This window comes from Bicyclus anynana, chromosome 3, assembly GCF_947172395.1.
Source record: "Bicyclus anynana chromosome 3, ilBicAnyn1.1, whole genome shotgun sequence".
NCBI classification, from domain to species: domain Eukaryota; kingdom Metazoa; phylum Arthropoda; class Insecta; order Lepidoptera; family Nymphalidae; genus Bicyclus; species Bicyclus anynana.
In genome coordinates, this window is record NC_069085.1 from 3,288,277 (window position 1) to 3,308,209 (window position 19,933).

Consider the following 19,933-nt stretch of genomic DNA (forward strand, 5'->3'; position numbering starts at 1 on the left):
AACACGCACTGTAGGTATAACAATACTAATTATATATAATAACAATACTGCGCTTATTTAAAATTTTGTTTTCAGGCACTGAGGATTATTAGATATTGTAAATATAAGATATTACATGTTAGATGAAAATATTATAAGACTCGGTTAAAAAATCATTTAGAACGCAACAAGTTCTGTTCTATTCTAGTGATAGGCTTCGTGGCTAGTGCAGACGTAGATACTTCGACTGCGACTGCGTATATGTATACTGGGAAGCTAAAATAGCTTTGAAATTTCTTTCTACATAAACTGAAATACAGGTAGATAGTGTCTGCTTTTCAATAATTAGTATTCGTGATAATCGGTAGATATATACAAATACCTACTACTGCTTGTAAAATTTTCGTGAGTTAATAAAATAAAGAAATTTACGGTACAGAAATATTAAATAAAAGCATCGACTTCGAAGTGATTTCACTGAAGTCCCTTATTTTGCGTATGCTGGTTATACATCAAAGGTAAGATAAGCAAATAATATTTTTTATATGCAGATTATGAGAAATAACACGCAGGCTGAATATTTTAAATTTAAGCAATCAAAATGTAGTAATACTTCTTTTGCATTTAATTGTACAATTATGTGTTTGTTACTCTGTTTTCACTAAAATAATTTGATTAATTTATATTAATACTAAAGCCAAAGTCTCTGGTTTTAAGTTGACTTGTTCCTCAAATTCAATCAAATGATGTGCTAATTAACTTTAGAAAAATTTTAGACTTAGTTAAATAAGTTCTTTTGAATAACATTTTATAAAAAGTAAATTTACAATTTTAAATAATAATAGGTATGAAATGACGTATCTACCATTATTCTTAATTCGTTTGTTGATAAATATTTCACATAGTGAACTATTCACATTTGGTTCTAAAATATTGTGTTCGTAATAAAGTTCCGCTTACAAGAGAGGTGTAAAAATCTTCAATACATCGCGAGCCACTTTTAGATAGATATGAATAAGGAATAAAATTAAATATAGATTTAAAAGTTTAAAGAATTTTATTTGAAATTTTTTGTCCATAATATAATATTTACACGTGTAAAAGTATGCCTCTTTATTGTGTTGAGGTTCTTTGGATCATTGAAAGAGCTGACTGCCTCAACATAACACCTTATCGTCTAATCGTTACTAAGTTCCTGTCAACAGTTTACCAGCCAAGACGACCAGCGTAACCGAGACCGGCACCGTAGCCGGCGGCGAGAGGAGCGGCGGCGTACGCGTTGTAGGCCAGGGGAGCGGCGCCGTAAGCGAGGGGAGCGGCGGCACCGTAGTTGAGGGCAGCACCGTAGGCCAGGGGAGCGGCGGCAATGCCGGCGGAGTAGCCCAGGGAAGCGACGGGAGCGATGGCAGCGCGGGCAAGAGGGGCGGCGTAGGCAGAGGCGACGACGGGAGCAGCGGCGTAGGCGGGAGCGGCGACGACGGCGGGAGCGGCGATCACAGCTGGGTCTTTACGCACAACAGCGTTGAAGCCGTTGTGTGCGTCGGCGGCGTAGTCGACGGTGCGGCGGGTGCCGTCGGACTCCAGCAGGGAGTATTGTCCGACCACGTTGTCGCCGACGCGGGTCTCTTGCTGGCTCTTCACATCGCCGGTGTGGGGATCGGCCACTCCATAGGAGAAGCTGCTGTAACCACTGCTGGCTTGGGCTACGGCTACCAAGGCAGCGAATACTACAAACTGTAATAGATAAAAAAAGATTCATTATTTTAACCCACTAGAAACATTATTATCAAAATTATTTCCTATAATTTACAATTTATGATTTTTTTTATGTTTAACGGGATAAAATACAAATTGTACAACGTCAAATTCTACTTATTTTCGGGTTGGAGCCAAAATTCAGGTCAATCATCCCTAAACCTTACTCATAGTAAAGTAGTACTAAAGAAATGTATTGTTTCTATATAATGAATTTCGTTACTTTGAACATCTAACATTTTCTGGTCTAGCAACTTTAACTACTCCCTATTACAAAAATTGTGAAATATATTTCATTAAAATATACCTTTGAAGTCATTGTAGGTGTGTTAGTGTCGACTGTAGAGTGCAACTGATTTGTTCCACCAATTTGTACTATTTATATATAAGTAAAGCGAGTACGGACGCTAGGATTGGAGACAGAGCAGGATATGAAACTTGTATCGTAGTGCGGTGAATGTAAGAGTAATATTTGTTTACACTCGTCGGACCTTCTGCTACGGGGTGTAGATTGCAACATCTCGTATCACGCTATGAATGAACTTTTGTGAATGTTTTTTTTGTTCCGTGCCAATTAAATACGCGTACATAAAAACATACTTATATACGCGTATTTAATTGCCGTGATAGCCCAGTGAATATGACCTCTGCCTCCGATTCCAGAGGGTGTAGGTACGAATCCGGTCCGGGGCATGCACCTCCAACTTTTCAGTTGTGTACATTTTAAAAATTTAAATATCACGTGTCTCAAACGGTGAAGGAAAACAACGTGAGGAAACCTGCGTACCAGAGAATTCTTCTTAATTCTCTGCGTGTGTGAAGTCTGCCAATCTGCATTGGGCCAGTGTGGTGGACTATTGGCCTAACCCCTCTGATTCTGAGAGGAGACTCGAGCTCAGCAGTGAGCCAAATATGGGTTGATAATGATGATGATGATATAAAAATAGAATTTAACATTTTTTAATAATTGTTTTACAAATCTATGATGATGACATGATTTATTTTTGTGCTTTGTCCTTTAAATATTTTTTATTTTAATTTAGAAATGATAAAAGATTCTACAATCCTTAAAATATTACCGGTGTTTTAAGACGAGTTTGAAACATCAATAAGCTACCAGCTCCCAAAGCAACCATGGTCTAAATATCATATTTGCCTACCGTAGTAAAACAATGGGCTTGGGCAATCTTTTAGCTTTTATAAAATTAGGAATATCTAGCTATCACTCTCATTATATAGTGCATAAAGATAGTTTGTTGTGGACCTAGCAACTAATAAGCGCGGCTCGCGCGTGCAATTTACATTGCTGATGAAATTAGTTCAGAAACTAACGTAAGAAATTATGGGCGTTATGAAGGAAAGTTATTCGGTGGCTTATGCGAATTACACTCTCGCCAGTTCAAGGTTAATTTGTTTGCGTAAGTACTTTTAAATAATAAACAGTTCAAAGTTTTATATTTGAAAATAAAGTTAGTCCACAGCCCATATGTATTTTTTTTTTATTCTTTACAAGTTAGCCCTTGATTACAATCACACTTGATGGTAAGTGATGATGCAATCTAAGATGGAAGCGGACTAATTTGTTAGGAGGAGGATGAAAATCCACGCCCCTTTCGGTTTCTACACGACATCGTACCGGAACGCTAAATCGCTTGGCGGTACGTCTTTGTCGGTAGGGTGTAACTAGCCACGGCCGAAGCCTCCCACCAGCCAAAAATTACAAAAATACACAAATGTATTCTGTGGACTCACTACCCTACTAGTCCACAGTCCGTATGTCTGTTTACCTTTACAACCCTGAGGAATGATATGTAAAGATAATAATATTATCTTTACATATCATTTATGTAATAAAATTATGATAATAAAAATGGAAATATTGTAAAAGAAAATATTTATTAGGGAAAAATAATTTATAATATTTTTGGGGAATGCGGTTTTAATTATAAATAATTTTTTAATAATAATTTATAATTTTTTTAGCCAATGCGGTTTGATGCATGCACACTTGCGAAACTCACGAAATCACGTGCATGGAAATATTATTAAAACGCTAGGTTATCTGTACATCTTTAAAAATATAGAAAAATATATGTTTGATTAAAGCCTGTACATTAATTACTAGATTTTGTGGAAAGTACGAGCAAAGCCAAGAGAATGAAATGGTATAAAACGTAAACTAAAATTGCTACATTCATTGCTAAGACGACGATTTTTATCAAAAAGTCTAATTAATTTAAGAGACAATAGTTTAACTGTTCAGTGATCTAACTGAAGCACCGCATCGCTGTACTTGTGATTGTAACATTCACTTACTTGGAATGGAGTGATAGTTATCAACTTGAAAAAACATAACTTCAGTATTTATTTCATCATCAGCATATCAGCCGATGGATGTCCACTGTAGGACATAGGCCTTTCGCAGGGACTTCCAAACATCACGATCCTGCTTAGAGCGAATATCTCCGACTCGCTGGATTTCGTCAATCGACCAACACTGGTGTATAAGGGGGCTAGTGCCAGTCAGCCTGCTCATGGTGCACCCTGCATATGACCCGACGAGGTTCTGGCGACCGAGAAATGGCGGTATATATAATGATTTATTTATATTGTTATCCTTCGCGATAGCAAAATAAATAATTTTGATATGCGAAAAGCATATCAAAATTATTTATCTTTATAGTGAAAAGCATATCAAAACTATTTATCTTTATAGTGAAAAACTTTAATAAGGAATTTTACAAGTGTGAATTCGTATATGAATGACCACAAATTGGTAAAATTGTATAATTGTATATAATAGTCTTAATAATTGTATAATGTATAATAGTCTTTTTCCTTTTTTCTGTGTGACCAAAGATAACAATAATACTTTCGTTGGCTGTATATAGTTAGTTGCCTTTGTTTCTATAGCATCACACACACCAGCACCTTGCCTTATATTACATCTAGTTATTTTCTAATTCCTATGATTTAGGTGAAAGACGGCGTTAAAACTTAATTTTGTTTTTAATTCCGTACTTACAATTACCAAGAGCATTTTCCTAATTTCAGAATCTAATTTATTTTTCATTTTACAAAACTAGAAAGTTGCAATTTCTACACAAATATTTTAAACGTATTAATAAAATCTAATCGTATGACCTTTATTATTTTAATAGATTGAACCAATCATGGCGACTAACGAACTTGTACTGTATACATTCACTTTATTAAGATTTCATTTCGCATATTCGAGCGAACCTAAATAAATACATAGTGTACCTACTTCCTGACCTGTCCCCAAACTCACTGCTGATATAAATAGTGTTAATCTGAGCTCAATAATCAGTCACAGTCAGAACTCGACAATAACCACAACAACAATGGCATCTAAGGTAATTATTAAAATAATGTTTTAAAATAATTACCAACATGATTAATTGAAACCTAAGATAAAAACAGTCATTGAATATATTTGTTGGTATGTAATTTTAACAGTTGCAATTTTTTTTTCAGTTCGTAGTCCTCGCTCTCTGCGTAGCGGTCGCTCACGCCAGCGGTTACAGCAGCAGCAGCTTCTCCTACGGAGTGTCGGACCCCCACACCGGCGATGTGAAGAGCCAGACCGAGAACCGCGTTGGCAACAGCGTGGTCGGACAATACTCCCTGCTGGAGTCCGACGGCACCCGCCGCACCGTCGACTACGCCGCCGACGCACACAACGGCTTCAACGCTGTTGTGCGTAAAGACCCAGCCGTAATCGCCGCTCCCGCCGTCGTCGCCGCCCCTGCTGTTGCCGCCGCTCCCGCCGCTTGGGGATACGCCGCGCGCACTGTTGCCGCTGGACCTGCCGTCGTCGCTGCTCCCGCTGTTGCCGCCGCTCCCGCCGCTTGGGGATACGCCGCCCGCACTGTAGCCGCCTCCCCCGCTGTCGTCGCTGCCGCCCCCGCTGTCGTCGCTGCCCCCGCTGTCGCCGCCGCTCCCGCCGCTTGGGGATACGCCGCCCGCACCGTAGCCGCTGCTCCCGCCGCGTCTTGGGGATACGGTGCTCCCGCCGTCGCCGCCGCTCCCGTCGCTTCCTGGGGATACGCCGCCCGCGCCGCTCCCGTTGCCTACGGAGCCGCTGTCGCTCCCCTCGCCGGTGCTGTCGGCTACGGAGCCCACGGTGCCTGGTAATTTATTAACTAGACCTACGTCGAAGTGCTGTGATTTTTGTAAATACGAGTATAAATAATTGCGAAATAAACATTATCAAATAATATATAATACATTTTGTTTTACTTATTTAAATTCAAAAACATAAAAATATATACCTATAGGAATAGGCTTGTTGTACCAAAATATAGCATACTATGTAAAGAGAAGTTCATGTGAGGATCAGGCCCTGTTTATTATATACCAGTATGAAATTTATATAGTAGGTACGCATATTTTCGGACGATTTAAGACGTACACGGTTACGGTTACGGTTTGCCATCTTCCAAAGCCAATAGCTAGATATTTGTTTGTTTGTTAAACGCGCTAATCTCAGGAACTACTGGTCCGATTTGAAAAAAATATTTTATTGTTAGATAGCACATTTATGGAGGAAGGCTATAGTCTATATATTATCCTCGTATTCCTATTCATAGGAACGAGAACCACGCGGACAAAACCGCGCGGTGTCAGCTAGTTTTTTATAATAATAAAGAACATGGGCTGAAAAACTCTCAATTTTTATAAAATTTCGTAGATCTCTATATCTGTTTAGAAGATGAAAAATATTTATTATTTATTTATTGCAATCCTAGGACATTCTATAAATTTATGACTAATTAGGTATCGCTTTGGGAAGGGACCCATTAGCGTTTCGGTAGAATGCTAAAACCTCCAATTACTAATATAATAATTGTGCATTCGCCAATTTCGAATGTCTATTCACCAAAGTTATGTTATTTCTGAGTTTTCATCAATTAAAATATTATTGATGAACATTCATTCATTTTTCATATTAATTTAATTTTCATTTAAAACATATCTAACTGATATTACAAATACGGAACTTTTGTTTTTAGGGTTCCGTAGTCCACAAGGGGAACCATTATAGTTTTGCCATCGTCCGTCCGTCCGCGGTTTACCGCAGAGACTATTACTACTAGAAAATCTTCTTAGAAAATTTTCTTTCTTTCTTTCAAAATTGTAATTAGGCATGAGTATGTAAATTAAGTGCGTGTTGCTAGTGATGACCTATGGTTCCGAGACTTGGTCGCTAACTATGGGCCTCATAAGAAGGCTCAGAGTCACACAGCGAGCGATGGAACGAGCTATGTTAGGAGTATCTTTGCGTGATCGAACCAGAAATGAGGAGATCCGCAGAAGAACCAAAGTCACCGACATAGCTCAACGAGTTGCGAAGCTGAAGTGGCAATAGGCGGGGCACATAGTTCGAAGAGCTGATGGACGTTGGGGTCCCAAAGTGCTGGAATGTGAGTTGGCCGACCCCCCACCAGGTGGACTGACGACATCAAGCGAGTCGCAGGGATTCGCTGGATGCAGGTGGCTCAGTATCGTGATGTTTGGTGCACAGATCCCTAGATTTCCACAAGTCATTTTTCAGGTCCTTAGGATCAGGAAAATAATACTGTTAATTTTATTATACTCGTACAAAGTTTAACTTTTTGTAGCACTAATTTCATAATAGATATGAAAGTTATTAATTTTTCAAATTACTTATTCATAAAAAAATGTTTAACTATCTGTTAAGTAAAAATCTAATCAATTTTAAAGCAATTTAAAAAAAAATCTACCATAGATCCTTGAATGGAAAGTTATGTTGAAATATAATTGGTAAATTGATAGATATTAAATATTTTAAGTAACAAAGTCCTTTTCATGAAAGAAGTCCCCAGACGCCGCACTAATGTCTTAACGGCGCTCATTGTCACTTGGTATATTCGGGTCACTACTGAGCTCGAGTCTATTCTCAGAATGAGAGGGGTTAGGCCAATAGTCCACCACGCTGGCTCAATGCGGATTGGCAGACTTCACATACGCACAGAATTAAGAAATTCTCTGGTATGTAGGTTTCGTGACGATGTTTTTCCTTCACCGTTTGAAACACGTGATATTTAATTTCTTAAAATGCACATAACTGAAAAGTTGGAGGTGCATGCCCCGAACCGGATTCGAACCTACACCCTCCGGAAACAGAGGCAGAGGTCATATCTACTGGGATATCACGGCTCTTAATGGGCAATGTAATACTAAGCTTTAAATACAATAAGCTTTTCTTTCTTCCAAAAAAAATTCAGTTAGAATTCACAGCACGGAGATGCTGGTGTTGGTGTTATATTTCCGCGCCTAGGAGAGAACGTTGAGCCGTCGGCGCCGATCCTCATCATTATCATCAGACTTAAAAATGCACTGGCCCTCTGGCCCTCTACGGCTAGTTAAACGTTAACTTTGGTTGATAATGAAGAACCAGGCATTTTCGGATAAAAAAAAATTCAATAAGGTACTTAACTTATCCTAATAACTATACAAATCATGCCCACGTGGAATGGTGACAAGAATACTGGCTGAATTTCCGCACTGCACAGCCAGGCTAATCCTATCAACACAAACTGAGCCACCGCTCGTTTTTTTTTATTATTTACAAGTTAGCCCTTGACTGCAATCTCACCTGATGGTAAGTGATGATGCAATCTAAGATGGAAGCAGGCTAATTTGTTAGGAGTAGGATGAAAATCCACACTCCTTTTGGTTTCTACACGACATCGTACCGGAACGCTAAATCTTGGCGGTACGTCTTTGTGGGTAGGGTGGTAACTAGCCACGGCCTAAGCCTCCCACCAGCCAGACCTGGACCAATTAAGAAAACCTCAATCGGCCCAGCCGGGGATCGAACCCAGGACCTCCGTCTTGTAAATCCACCGCGCATACAACTACCACTGCGCCACGGAGGTCGTCTTCTGTTACCAGTTGAGGTAACTAGCCGCGGTAAAATGATTCGGATAAATTTTTTGGCAAACTAAAAAATTATCTGTTGTGATAGTGTAACTTAAGTGCTTTACGTTCTGCGGTTGTAATGATGATGAACTTAATTTCTATATGTTCCGAAGAATTAACTTGTCCAGTGGTTAGCCACGCGTCTTCGGAACACAATGTGTAGAAACACGTGTAGAAACCGAAAGGGGTGTGGATTTTCATCCTCCTCCTAACAAGTTAGCCCGCTTCCATCTTAGACTGCATCATCACTTACCATCAGGTGAGATTTTAGTCAAGGGCTAACTTGTAAAGAATAAAAAAAAAAATGTCCTAAGTTCAAGTCCTAGAACGGGCTATGGTATACTGAGCTTGTCTTTCTTCCTAGAAACTGGTAAAACTATTATTTACAATTATAAATGATAGTTTGGCCAGGGGTTTCTGAGGCACCTACTCGCAATATATTTTTTAACGTCCTTATATAAGATTATATCTTATATAAAACACTTTTCATTCATTAAACAGATGGGTGAAGGGTTTGTAATACGGATTTTCTACTATAATGGTAATCGTGAAGTAATTATTAAACATTTCACCCTAATCTCCCTAACCCGGATTGGTATAACGTGGTGAGTCTCAGCTTCATATGGTTATTAACTTTTATAAATCTGGTAACTCGACTATGTGAACATAAACTACCTAAATATTACTACATAATGTCAAGATGAAACTAGATTAATTTTTGTAGTTTGTTTTTAATGCAATCGGGTTTTTATTCAATTCATTTTCAAGTCATATTTAAGAGTTCAATAATAAAACAAGAAAATCATTAAAATCAATCAATTTTTGGTAACCAAAAAATAAGAATCAGATGCTGTTTTAAATCAAATCCAATTCGGTTTTAGTTTTCTAAATATAGATACAGATTAATATTTTATAATAGAATTGATTAGTTTATGCAAATACTAAAACCTTACAAACTTGTACTGTATACATTCTCTTCATTAAGATTTAATTTTGCATATGGTAGTGTATACAGTGTGTTTACTTCCTGCCTTGTTCCTAAACTATAGCCTTTGTGCCAATATATAAATAGTCTTAATTTGAAACCTATAATCAGTCATAGTTAACACTCGACAAAAACACATCAACAATGGCATCTAAGGTATTAAATTACTATTTAACACTTAACAATTTAATAATAAATCGTTTTTAAATTAAACTAAATTGTTTTAACTCGATTAAAATTGATTGTTGTTAGATTCTATTATTATAAACTATATTATGTTTATTGCGTATTGCATTTGATGCTTACTTGTTCTGACTGAAATATAAAATATGTATTTTTCTTTAATACAGAAAGTCCAATAAAATATTGAATTATTCTCATTTTCAGTTCGTAGTCCTCGCTCTCTGTGTAGCGGTCGCCAACGCTAGCGGCTACAGCAGCAGCAGCTTCTCCTACGGCGTGTCGGACCCCCACACCGGCGATGTGAAGAGCCAGACCGAGAACCGCGTCGGCAACAACGTGGTCGGACAATACTCCCTGCTGGAGTCCGACGGCACCCGCCGCACAGTCGACTACGCTGCCGACGCACACAATGGCTTCAACGCTGTTGTACGTAGGGACCCAGCTGTGATCGCCGCTCCTGCTGTTGCCGCCGCACCCGCTGCTTGGGGATACGCCGCCCGCACCGTTGCCGCCGCTCCCGCTGTCGTCGCTGCCCCCGCCGCGTCCTGGGGATACGCCGCCCGCACCGTTGCCGCCGCTCCCGCTGTCGTCGCTGCCCCCGCCGCGTCCTGGGGATACGCCGCCCGCACCGTCGCCGCTGCTCCTGCCATCGCTGCCGCTCCCGCCGCGTCCTGGGGATACGCTGCCCGCGCAGTAGCCGCTGCTCCCGCCGTTGTTGCTGCTCCCGCTGCTTCTTGGGGATACGCCGCCCGCGCTGTAGCTGCCGCTCCCGCTGTCGTCTCTGCCCCTGCCGTCGCCGCCGCTCCCGCCGCGTCTTGGGGATACGCTGCCGCTGCTCCCGTCGCTTCCTGGGGATACGCCGCCAATGCCGCCCCCGTAGCTTACGGAAACGCCGCAGGTTACGGTGCCCACGGTGCTGCCCGTGTTGGTTGGTAAATTATTATTTAAAAATACGTCTGAGTGCTGTGATTTTTGTAAATACGAGTATGAATAATGTTGTGAAATAAAACGATATCGATATTAAATAAATTTGGTTTTAATAAATAAATTATCCTCAAATATTAAAAGACATTAAAGAATTGAATTCAATATATTTTTATGATTTATATATATATTTTTGACGGTCGTGTGGCGCAGTGGGTAGTGACCCTGCTTTCTGCATCCACGGCCGTGGGTTCGATTCCCACAACTGGAAAATATTTGTGTGATGAATATGGGTTTTTTCCAGTGTCTGTGTGTATTTAAACATTATATAAGTATTTATATGTAGTATATAAATGTATATGAATATTATAATATAAACTATCTTAGTACCCATAACACAAGCTGCTCTGTATGCTTACTTTGGGGCTAGATAGTGATGTGTATTGTTTAAGTATATTTATTTATTTATAAAAAAAATAAATTATTAAGACTATTAAATATATCTTCGTATAGCTATGTATCGACATACTTATAATTAATAGGTATACTTAGGTATCTATAGTATTCCGGTAAAGGCCTTCCGACTGATTGCTATGATCTCCAATTAGAGAAATAAATAGATCAGTGCAGTTCTGTGCTAGGCATTTTTGTAGCACTACTGATTTGTTAAAATTAAAGGCTTGGGATTTTAATAGTTAATTATTTTGAAGCTTTTAATAAAAGTTAACATCTATACTAATATTATAAAGCTGAAGAGTTGGTTTGTTTGTTTGTTTGATTGAACGCGCTAATCTCAGGTATTACTGGTCCGATTTGAAAAATACTTTCAGTGTTAGATAGCCCATTTATCGAGAAAGGCTATAGGCTATATATTATCTCGGTATTCTTACGGGAACGGGAACCACGCGGGTGAAACCGCGCGGCATCAGCTAGTCTATCATAATAATAAAATTGGTCCTATATTGCACTGAGCATTTTTTTATTCTTTATCAAATTAATGCTTGACGGTCTCACTTGAAAAGTTACGATTAGGTCTTAGTATCTCCTATCTTTGGCTAGTTTGCACGGCATCATACAAGACCCATTATTATACGACTATATACTAAAATTTATTATGTTCCGGAACGCTAAAACAATCGCATGGTGGTACAACTTGGCAGTAGAAATGTCGGTAGCACTCAATATTATTGATAACTAGCGAATGCCCGCAACTTCGTCCGTATGAAATTCAGTTTTTCGAAAATCCCGCGGGAAGCATAGCCTTTTCCGGGATGAAAAGTAGCCTATGTGTTAAGCCAGAGTAAATTCTAGTTCCATTCCAAATTTCAGCCTAATCGCTTCAGTAACCGTAAAGGAGGAACAAATATGAGTATGTTTGTTCGTCCTTTACGCTGTGTCTACTGAATTCTTATTTCTTCACTATTATTATAAAGGCATACACACACGCACTTGCACACAAACTTACGCCTTTATAATATTAGTGTGATATAGTAATATGCTGGGCAAGGTTGCCCCTAAGGAAATAATACTGACATATTGGCGACTTACTCCGTGAAGTACCACTTTATGTACCTTCCATATTTACACGATGACAATATTATCGATTTTGTGCAAGCAAAGCCAAAGCCCTAATATAAGCGAAACGGAAAATTAAACAGAGCAATGAATCTAACTCAGAATCGCTCTTCTATATCTATCAACTACGCAAGACAGTTCATCACAACTTGCAGTGATCGTTTTCGATACTAAATAAAATTATTTACAAATCATTAACGTCAGGATACTTATTACTTTTCAATATAAGTACAAAAATTGTTCGAGTTCCAAGGTCACATAAACCGCATAACCAATAAAAACATGATTCTAGAGTTGTTATGGCAAAACTCGTTTTTACCCGCGACTGCGTTCGTTGATCTTGTTAAAAAACCTGAATATATTTCAACAAAAGTAAGTACATCAAAGTAAATTGATAATGTCGCCGCTTCTATTTATTTACATTTCTTTTTTTTTTAAGGTAATAATTAATGAACTAAGATACAATGGTCCACCTGATGGTAAGTTGAAATTCATAGCTAATGAACGCTTCGACGAGATCATCCACGCACGGAGATTTGGTTCTGGACTGCAAAAATATAGAAAGCCCTTCCAGTTTGCAAATTTTTCACATGATTATTTTCTCTTTTTAAAAAAACTATTATTATCTCTTAAGAATGTCCAGTAGTTAATAGGATTTCGTCATCTCGACAATATTTCATTCTTTGTTAACTATACTCTAGAACTTATAACTTAAAACTAACTGCAGTGTGAGCAAAACTACAATCTATTTATCAGAAAACTTGAGATAAGAAAAATAAGTTTAGGAAGTTACAAGTAAGATATAAATACAACAATACCAGCTCTAACTTCTTAACTTTTAATCATATTATTGTTGTTTTATTCAAGAAAGAGGTATAGTTTCTGGCTACGGCTATTATTCTGCTTGCAATGTTACCGGTCTAAATAATAGATAATTATAGCGAAACAACGTACTAACTAGAAACCAGTCAGGGTGTAAATTTAATAAACTGTAGGACTCTACTCCTGTCTTAGAGTACCAATAAATTTGACTAGTCTTGATATTAACATTAATTGCATTTTGTATCTCTCCATTTTATCTAAATTAAACAGGTACGGAGTAGAAGTTAATTTTGCAGAGTATGGCAAAAGCAATAAACGTATTATTTAAAATTCGCTTAAACAAATAAAGTTGCAATAATACACGGTAAATACTGTACACATTTTTTTATTTGATCACAGCAAGTTCATCATTCATCATTCATAACCATCGTCATAATTATCAACTACATAGGTACATAAATAAATTCCTAATAGCGAGAGGTTGGTTTAGTAGTGTCCGAGACCATGCGCTCCGTACGCAGCACCATGAGCCCAGGCTCCGGCACCATGTCCCAAAGCCAGGGGAGCGGCGAGAGCACCGTGACCATAGGCCAGGGGAGCAGCGGCAACAGCACCGTATCCTAAAGCCAGGGGAGCGGCGACGGCACCGTGGGCGATGGGAGCGGCGTAACCTCCATGAGCGACGGAGGAAGAGGACGCGGAGTAAGACACAGAGGGACCGGCAGCGTAAGCTACAGCGGGGGCAGCGTGCGCAACGGGGGCAACGCGAGCGGCGTACGCGACGGGAGCGGCGACGACGGGAGCGGCGTGCGCGACGGGAGCGGCGACGACGGGAGCGTGTGCGTACACGGGGTCTTTGCGCACGATGGCGTTGAAACCGGAGTGGTCGTCGGCAGCGTAGTCTACGGTGCGGCGGGTTCCGTCAGACTCCAGCAGCGAGTATTGGCCAACGACGTTGCCGCCGACGCGGGTTTCGTGCTGGCTCTTGACGTCACCGGTGTGGGGGTCAGCTACTCCGTACGAGAAGCTGGTGTAGTCTCCGCCATGGATAGCGCTGCTGTGCGCAACGGCTACCAAGCAAGCGACAACGACGAACTGTAAAAAAAATACAACGTTAATAGTAATCAACATAATGAGTTTATGAGGTTGGGTTATGTCTTAAAATTCTTTTATCAATGGAAAGCTATTCGTAAGTGTCACAGGCTATACTGTATCCCCTAGAACGGGAGCTTCGGGTGAACTGCGGATCGTCTACTAGTTTTACAATAGTTTCGAATGATCACAGCACTTTATCACTATTGTCACATTCTGTTACATTTGTATTCACTTACGCATAGCCAAACAAAATAATAGTTAATATTTACACAAATATAAATAAATTATTCAGTTTTAACGATTTTCTCAGCAAAGGGCAGTGTCCCACAGAATAATGACCGAGTTAAATGTTAGGTACTATTATTACCTTAGCTGACATTTTGAAACGTTTGGTTTAGCTGCACAGTGGACTGTGAATGATAAGTCCTGGCTGCTATAGGGCTTTTATATAAGTCCTGTACAATCATTCGGCGCTATTAATAGGAAATAAATGACAGGCATGCCTTCTAGGTCACTCGAAGTGAATGCTTTTCAGAGTTCAATTTCGTTGGTCAACAACCACGCTATGCGGAACTTCGCCGGTCAGCAGCTGGACCACGCCAAAGGAACTTGTGTCGAGACAATAGAACTGATTATGTTTAAAGCAAACTGTACCGTATTAACTTATTGGCAGTCAATATCCGTTTCTTAAGATGTGACCTTCGTGTTCATTGTTTTGTACGTATTTCTCTTAATTATTTTACACGATTTTGCTGATTGTGGTATCACATCAATACTAATATATTATATCACTATGGATGTACTTTTCTTCCAAGACTATTAATTATAATAATAATGACAATAAATTTATATGAAACTAAGGGACGCCCGTGACTTCATCCGCGTAGAAAACAGTTTTTCACAAATCATGAACCATGGATTTTTCCGGGATGAAAAGTGAAATGAAGATGTGTTAATGCAGAGTAAAATCTAATTCCATTCCAAATTTCTGCCGAATCACTTCAGTAACCGCAGCGTAAAAGAGGAACAAACACACTTACACACTTACACACTTTCATACTTGTGATTTATGCAAATATTATGTAAGAGAGGAGGTTGATGTTTTATGAAACAAAGGTAGATATTTAAAGACCCTAGTTTGTATACGAAATTCTAAGTATTTTTTATTATTAGGTGATTAGTAATACATTTTGTCCCCAGGACGAGGACGGGACGGGAGCGAAATGAATTTCAATTTGAGATTTTTAATTCAAAAGAATTGTTTGAGCAATAAAATATTCTCACTATTCCAGAAATATTCCAGACAAGTTTGACCTAAATATCTCTAATAATTTGTAGCTTTCTAAGTTTCTTAGTATCGAAATACTTTTGAGCGTAGGCATTTGAATACTATTTTAGTTACAAAATATAATTTGGTAAGTCAAAATAAAATAATACGAATAATATCGGGGAACATTGGTTTAATTTATCTACATTATTTACATGGTCTTACACTAAGATTTAAGAGTGAAACCGATGTTATTGGTCCTGTGATTCTGATGAAGGTCCGTGGTTTAGTAGAAACGACCGTATGGGTAGCCGTAGTTGTAGGGGTAGGCGCCGAATCCGGAGTAGGCGTAGGGAGCAGCGTATCCGTAAGGGTAGGGGGCGGCAGCGTAAGAAAGAGGAGCTGCAGCGGCGACCAGGGCAGGGTCTTTCCTGACGACAGCGTTGAAGCCACCAGCGCCGGCGGCGTAGTCGACTGTCCTGCGGGTTCCATCAGACTCCAGGAGGGAGTATTGTCCGAGAACGTTGTTGTTGGCACGGCTCTCCACTTGGCTCTTGAAGTCTCCGGTGTAGGGATCAGCCACACCATAGGAGAAGCTGGAGAAGTCAGCGCAAGAGGCGACGGCCATCAAGGCGAAAAGAATGACGAACTGGAAAAAACATATATTAAACTTATTAAAATGATCATAATATATTTATTTAGTAATCAAATGAAAAAGAACGAGAGACCAAGAGCTTTAATGTCAGCATAAATAGTGTGTATTGAGGATAAAATCTGTCCTTGTTAATCTTCTATAACAAGGACAGATTTTATTTGTAGATAATAAATTTTAGTTAGCCTATAGGAGCCATAAAAACGACGGATGTTTTTGTAGAAGACAATTCAGTACTAGGGTGGTACTTTCACGAAATATTATGAATTTCCGAATTCGGGAAAATACAATTTTCTTTAGTTTTAATGATATTAGAAATCTTATTTGAGTTAAACCTACCTTCGCAACCATTTTGTTGGAGTATGATGTGTTGTGACTACGTCGATGATTTCTGTTACTGATGCTTTTGTCCTCATTTAATCGGCTATATATACCCGTCGAAGGTTTGATCCAGTTCTACTTTAACTTGTTTCGATAAAAAAGAAATTCAGGAAACGTCTAAAAGTCAAGACCGTTCGGACGATGCACTCGGAATTGTCTCTGTATGTCTTCGAATCTTGTTTACGAGCTGCTTTCGCTTTATAGACCTGTTTGATTAACGGCGAGTGACCTTGAACAGGAGTACGCTGCATAATATGTGCAAAACAGATTGTGGCCAAATTGTTTTATTGTTGTCTTAATTAAAGGTCAGTAATTGCATCGTATTATTGATTATGTAACGCTCGACTTGGTTTGAGACTGTAAAGATATTTTTACAAATAATAAGAATATTAATTTTTGAAGCAGATTCAAAATAATTGTACATAATTAAAGTTTAAAATGATAACTAATTTTTTGCCAGAGTGATTTTTCTGTAAAAACTATTTTTTTAATCATTAAAAAATGCTAATTTTATTTTCATATTGAGTTTCCTTCAATTAGATTTCTATTAAAAAATCATATTCAATTCGACTTATTCATTTGTAAACTGTAATGCCATAAATAGATACAATATATTTAGGATTTAATAAAAACAAAACTGTAAAATTAAAGGTGTAAGATTAAAACAATATTCGATTAAAATTGCTCACATTTATTCATACAATATATATTAAATAACAAAACAATCTAATAAATATATTATATACACATTAGAATGGCATGCGTAAAACGAGTGTCTAAAGTTACAATAGCAAACTTAATAAAGGTATCAAAATCAACAAAGAGATATCAGCAATTGGCGACAGCGCATATACAAGAATATTCTGTTATAAATTTGTAACACTAGACAGTCAAGGCAACTACAACCAAACTTGGGGACTATGCTTCGTTAGATATTCAAATCCTAATAGAATATAAACAGTTAGTACTATTAAGAAGAATATACAGCTAAAAATAGCAGCATATGGGCATTCCACCGCTTTCAACCCATATGACGTGTAATATCACGATCAAAGGGAGATCACAAAAAAGCGATAAGGCGATGGCTCGTGCCAACGCTGACAAGCACTACTAGCTTCGATGAACACATTAAAACGTGTTCGATGGCAGTTCACAGAACGGTCTAGTATATCCGCTGTCGCTACTCGTGAATTGGGAAACTGGAATTGCTTAGAAAATAAATGCAAATTTAATTGTGAAATTAAAGCCGGGTCCGCCTATAGTCGAGTGCGTAGTTGGTAGTGTAACTGGTTAGATCCAAGGATTGTGTCCGTTCGAGAAAGAGGGGTGAATGACCGACGACCTAGTAATGGTGACAGGGGCAGGGGTGACGCTTTGCGAGTTATCGGGCCAACCCTGAGGAGTGCTGTAGGAAGCGGTGCTTGCAGTGTTGTATTGGACTTCTTGGCCTTTGTTGGAAGCGCGGGTGGTTTGCTCGGGAACGTTGTAACGCCTGTTCGACTGTTCCTGGTTTGCAGACCTGGCCTGGCCTTGGTTGTTGACGGTGGCAAGGAATCCTGTGTTATCGTTGGCGGTATAATCGACGGTTCTCTTGATACCGTCGGGTTGGACCAACGAGTATTGTCCGATGACGATGTCGCCGCGTCTGCTCTCCTGCTGGCTTTTAACGTCCCCTGTATGAGCATCGTTGACGTCATACGCGAAACTGTAGTTTGGCTCGGGATACTGAGTCAGGAACAGCGGCAATGGGGCTGGATGAAGAACCATGGACTGCGCTGCCATGATCAGGCCAGACAAAAGAACCAGCTGCAAATGAGATATAGAGAAATGTCATTTGTTATTGTCACTGCGATATTTATTAAGGAGTTCGTGCGTGTTATTTAATGAAGATTAAATTCGCTTTGATGTAGGGGGTAATTGGATATTCCGTGTGATCGCTTTGTAAATTTAAAATTCGTTCCATTGGAAATAATAAATGGGAATAACAAATGAAGTTTACTGTTATAAATTGGCAGTCATTTTATGGTGCAATATTTTAACTACTTGATATACGAGTATACATTTTTACTATTTTCATATTATAAGGCTTATTGTAAGTACAATAAGAATTATTTTAATTTTTAAATATGTGTGATATATGCTGCAAAATGAGAGTGAAAGGGGAACCTTTAAATTTTTATTAAGAACATTTTGATGAGGTGCTGAATTATTTATGTACGACTTTATGCGTTTTACGTTAAACTTAATCCTATCGAAGCATTAACTTTAATTATTTATTTTTCTTTTATGTTAAACCATGAATTCTCGTGGTTTAAGGGGTTAAAAATTCTATATTAATTATGTAGTTTTAATTATTTTAAATATATATTTTTAAAATAAAAAAAAATATTAATTTCAAATACCTGGTGGACCATCTTGTTGGTTTCTTTGATTGATGTTTATTGTATCTTGTGCAGATGTCAAGTGTGAATTTGAAATGGATCGCCGTCAATTTATATATGTAGAAATGAAAATGATACCCTATTTCATAATGAGTATTGAATATCTGGGGGAAGTGGAGCGTTTGTTAAACCTATTCGGCGTCTAGATTCCACAGGTAATCCGATAATCTCGGTATTATTGAGTTAGTAGTAAAAGTTCTTTTTGTTTTCTATTTTTATGATGATTATACAATGAGTATAATATCAAATTGAAACATGTATTAAGCATACTTTCCTTTAAAAACACTACTTATTAGTTTAAGGAAGAAAGAAGCATCATTGTCTACTAAAAATCTGAAATCTACTACAAATTGAATCTACAAATGAACATCTTCATTAGATTAAGTAGCTGACGCCGCGCGGTTTCACTCGCGTGGTTTTCTTTTCCGTTAGAATACGGGGATAAAATATAGCCTACAGCCTTTCTCGATAAATGGGCTATTTAACACTGAAAGAATTTTTCAAATCGGACCAGTAGTTCCTGAGATTAGCGCGTTCAACCAAACAAACAAACTCTTCAGCTTTATAATATTAGTATAGAGTAACAATTCATAATATCCAATTCATGACATTGTAAAGGCATTCCAGATCATCGCAAATGTACTAGGAAAGAAGAAACAATACCAATTGCATTGCATGTAACGTTTAAAGATTGGTACAAATTGAATGCCAGGGCAATGGTACAAAGTCACTACCATGCCCTATCTAGAGTTCCAATAGTACATGATAATGAAGAAGAAACTCCACACGGAAGGTTCTGAATGCATTCGCTAAAGTTATTCTACTTAGTGTAATCTCGAGGAAGTGAGTAAGAACATTTTTTTTAATTTCGACAAATTAATCCATGCGTCAGGTGACCCGAGAGC

The 19,933-nt window shown here is 38.5% G+C and overlaps 5 protein-coding genes across 5 annotated transcripts; 1 reads left to right on the top strand and 4 right to left on the bottom strand.

Annotated features, from left to right (window-relative positions):
- Window positions 1–1,017: 1,017 nt before the first annotated feature.
- Window positions 1,018–2,182, bottom strand: LOC112045484 (larval/pupal rigid cuticle protein 66). Its single transcript, XM_024081663.2, has 2 exons — window positions 2,042–2,182; window positions 1,018–1,713 (listed from the first exon to the last, which is right to left on the bottom strand). Exons 1-2 carry the CDS (start codon window positions 2,051–2,053, stop codon window positions 1,186–1,188), a joined length of 540 nt encoding a protein of 179 aa, XP_023937431.2. The 5' UTR covers window positions 2,054–2,182; the 3' UTR covers window positions 1,018–1,185.
- Window positions 2,183–4,951: 2,769 nt separating this feature from the next.
- Window positions 4,952–10,900, top strand: LOC112045474 (ice-structuring glycoprotein). Its single transcript, XM_052891146.1, has 4 exons — window positions 4,952–5,111; window positions 5,233–5,889; window positions 9,806–9,844; window positions 10,076–10,900. The coding sequence occupies exons 1-4, from the start codon at window positions 5,100–5,102 to the stop codon at window positions 10,805–10,807; spliced, it is 1,440 nt and encodes a 479-aa protein (XP_052747106.1). The 5' UTR covers window positions 4,952–5,099; the 3' UTR covers window positions 10,808–10,900.
- Window positions 10,901–13,561: 2,661 nt separating this feature from the next.
- Window positions 13,562–14,813, bottom strand: LOC128199901 (larval cuticle protein A3A-like). Its single transcript, XM_052891289.1, has 2 exons — window positions 14,655–14,813; window positions 13,562–14,287 (listed from the first exon to the last, which is right to left on the bottom strand). The coding sequence occupies exons 1-2, from the start codon at window positions 14,664–14,666 to the stop codon at window positions 13,679–13,681; spliced, it is 621 nt and encodes a 206-aa protein (XP_052747249.1). The 5' UTR covers window positions 14,667–14,813; the 3' UTR covers window positions 13,562–13,678.
- A 919-nt stretch (window positions 14,814–15,732) lies between these two features.
- LOC112045476 (larval/pupal rigid cuticle protein 66) lies at window positions 15,733–16,707 on the bottom strand. The gene is made up of 2 exons (XM_024081653.2): window positions 16,546–16,707; window positions 15,733–16,203 (listed from the first exon to the last, which is right to left on the bottom strand). The coding sequence occupies exons 1-2, from the start codon at window positions 16,555–16,557 to the stop codon at window positions 15,841–15,843; spliced, it is 375 nt and encodes a 124-aa protein (XP_023937421.2). The 5' UTR covers window positions 16,558–16,707; the 3' UTR covers window positions 15,733–15,840.
- Window positions 16,708–17,262: 555 nt separating this feature from the next.
- LOC112045486 (cuticle protein 8) lies at window positions 17,263–19,107 on the bottom strand. The gene is made up of 2 exons (XM_024081665.2): window positions 18,990–19,107; window positions 17,263–18,393 (listed from the first exon to the last, which is right to left on the bottom strand). Exons 1-2 carry the CDS (start codon window positions 18,999–19,001, stop codon window positions 17,878–17,880), a joined length of 528 nt encoding a protein of 175 aa, XP_023937433.1. The 5' UTR covers window positions 19,002–19,107; the 3' UTR covers window positions 17,263–17,877.
- Between the last annotated feature and the right edge of the window lie 826 nt (window positions 19,108–19,933).